The sequence below is a fragment of the Mizuhopecten yessoensis genome, unplaced genomic scaffold, assembly GCF_002113885.1.
Source record: "Mizuhopecten yessoensis strain PY_sf001 unplaced genomic scaffold, ASM211388v2 hete_36117522, whole genome shotgun sequence".
Classification (NCBI taxonomy): domain Eukaryota; kingdom Metazoa; phylum Mollusca; class Bivalvia; order Pectinida; family Pectinidae; genus Mizuhopecten; species Mizuhopecten yessoensis.
This window is the reverse complement of record NW_018484189.1, coordinates 1-2,964: the sequence shown is the minus strand read 5'-3', so window position 1 is coordinate 2,964 and position 2,964 is coordinate 1. Positions and strand designations below refer to the sequence as shown.

The 2,964-nt window shown below is 36.3% G+C and overlaps 1 protein-coding gene across 1 annotated transcript; it reads left to right on the top strand.

Moving 5' to 3' along the window:
* Positions 1-34: 34 nt before the first annotated feature.
* LOC110444409 lies at positions 35-1,571 on the top strand (the record flags this gene model as incomplete). The annotated part of the gene is made up of 3 exons (XM_021488789.1): positions 35-41; positions 812-1,048; positions 1,381-1,571. Coding segments are annotated over exons 2-3 (360 nt in total), but the record flags the coding sequence as incomplete, so codon positions are not given.
* Positions 1,572-2,964: the final 1,393 nt, after the last annotated feature.

Genomic DNA, 2,964 nt, shown 5'->3' with positions numbered 1-2,964 from the left:
GGAGCGAGGTGAGTCAACCGTTTATTAAAGTCTGGAGCGAGGTGACTCAACCGTTTATCGAAGTTGCATGGAGTGAGGTGAGTCAACCATTACATTCCAGCGTCTAAAACGAATTAAGTTATCCATGAACCAAAATCGATTGACATGTACATTAACTACACATCAGGACTGCTCTCAAAAATTGTTAATAGAATCAAGAATTACAATTACTAGGTATATGTTTCCCAAAGCTTACCAAGCCTCACAACAACTATTTTCACTAGAAATTTCTAGTGCATTCCATTTAGCGGAGCATTCAAGTTGTGCTAACTCGGATTTGGTCTGAAAAGTAACATTGCTCCAAATAACGTTTCAGCACGTGCAACTCTGATCATCTAATAGGATGAAGGTACGACTTCCCCGCAATAAACATCAAAGGCTCCGGCGTAAAGAAAGATATAGTCGAACATTGTGTATACTGCCCTCATTAAATAGATTTACACTTTATGACGACACTTAATTAGAGTCGGTTATACCATTTTGGACAAATTCAATGCAGGTTGACTTGTTGTACGCAGACCAATAACCAATTTGGTGAACGTCTGAAATGAAAATTTTCATTTGCCGCCATATCAGGTCCAACTTGGTTCCCTCAAATGAGACGTTTCCAACGAACTGATTTGTTTTGGCGGAACGTCACATTCCAATAAGTAGATCGCTAGTTCTGTATCGGCACAAATGGAATGTCCCGCTAAATTTAATATTTGAAATCGCAGCAAACCTATAGTTTATGTGAAATTACTATAGTTATTGTTTTTACGTGGTTTTATAGCTTTGGCAGTATTCAAAAATCCTGAAAATGTTATCGCTGTTGGACCCTTCATCGACGTATTTACCTCCATGGACTACGTCATCAAACAACAGATTCATTTAGTGACGTCATCAAGTGAAGGTCAGGAGAAATCTGAAAGAGCCCTTCCAGTGCTTCCTGACACAAAATCACTATCCAGTGCTGTCGCCGAGATTGTGCAAACCTTGGGCTGGAACAAAGTCGCCTTTTTGTCACAAGGTATGTTTGATATTAAATTTTTGTACACATTTAGGAAATATAAAATATCTTCATCAAAGACAATATATACCTAACTTAAGTAGTGAAGTTTTCATTTCAACCGTCGTTCGCCGAATTCTTCCAAATCAGTACTTTCTTTTGATGAGGTAATAAAATGTAACTGTGTTATGAAATAATTAACACGTTAGGTTTAGTAGCAACATTGTCTCGGACTTTATAGATTAAAAAGCAAACCAGTGGAATGATGAAAAGATGTTTATTTCCATCATCTTACAATTGGATGTGCATAGAATTTAATGTAGCTTATATGATCATTGATTGGTGTGTCTTAGATGACTTTTCACCCGTGTTGGCCCTCGGGAACAGAGACATATTTGCTTGGCCCATTCTGCTGCCGTCCAACATAAAAGGTGGGCACGACCAGGAACTGAGACAGACTATGACCCAGCTTCGCGAGGCACAGATGCGACACTTCATTCTGCACTCCATGGACAAGGAGGTCGTGCAGCACGTCATCGCATCGGTAAAACAAATACGCCATTGTACTTTTTTGCTGCGGGACTCCAATGCTTGTTTAAACATTGGGTTTTTTTCGTGATTGGTACAAACACCATTAAATACAAATGAAAGTTACGTTTGAGAGATAGGAAAATGACCTTGACATTTAATTGAATATAGTAATGACGTTTAAGGTATCATTTATACATGCGGGATTCTTCACTTTTCACATTACTGTCACATAGCTAAAAAGATAAAATTGGTTGAAAAGAAAGATTCAGCGTGACACAATCAAATGGTTCTGTTACATTTCTCTCTATTTTCTACGAACTTGTTTTATGAGAGCATGAAACGAATGAGATTGTTTTTACCAAAAATCACAAAATTAGCCTGTATGTATATATGAGTTTGTATTTGTTTCGAACTTGCCTCCGAAATAAGTTAGCTGTACTTTGCTTAAAATCAGCTCGATTTTCTATAACTATCAGCACTAGAATGTGTACGCCACAGTACTGAGGTTGATATGTAATTGATGAGAATACGCTCCTTGGTATATTGTGATAGTATTATGATGTGTAATTTTACAATAGCAACCCATACCTGTACGTTATAATTGGTATTCTGGTCTACGTTATAATTTCATGTCAATTCATTTCAGGTGAATTTTCTTGCATTTAAATACAATTTGATTAGGCACAGGCATCGTCTATTATATCCTTTACCAGAATGGAGAACATGCGTTTCAGACATTCATACACACACACATACACGCATACAGAATGTGTATTCAGAATAAATAATAATAAATAAAACTAGTAATAAATTGTATATTTATTTAGACAAATAGAAGAAAACTAGAACCAATATGCTAGAATAGTACGCAGATATTAACAGTTAGAATGCCGGAGATTTTAACAGATGGATTCTAGTTTTTGTTTAAGGCATATCAACCATTTACACATTACCTTATAGTGATCAATACCACACCGTCAGCTACTGTCGCAGTTGTAGTAGTGTATTGTCAGTACACCAGTACCAACAAGGCAACTGAAGCTACAGTTCGGTCAACCTAACATAACGAGCTATCAAGTTAAGTAAATCGTTATAATATAAATAAAATAGTTAGGCAGGATTTATAACAGAGCCTTAATTAAAATGAATACACACAAAAACGAGGGGAAATGTTAGTTTAAACAAACGCGTTTTGCCTTTTTTTTTTAAATATGACATTAAAGATAGAATATATAGGTTGTTTATGTATTGAGACAAGCAATCTATTTAGATGCAATAAACAATAAGCATGTTGGACGGAGTGCCAAGCTATACAAAGGCCACATGCGTTGAAACGTATATAAAACAGGCTATATATCTCCAGCACGAGCTCCGCGGGGAAATAACTACTAACCGAATTATAAAAA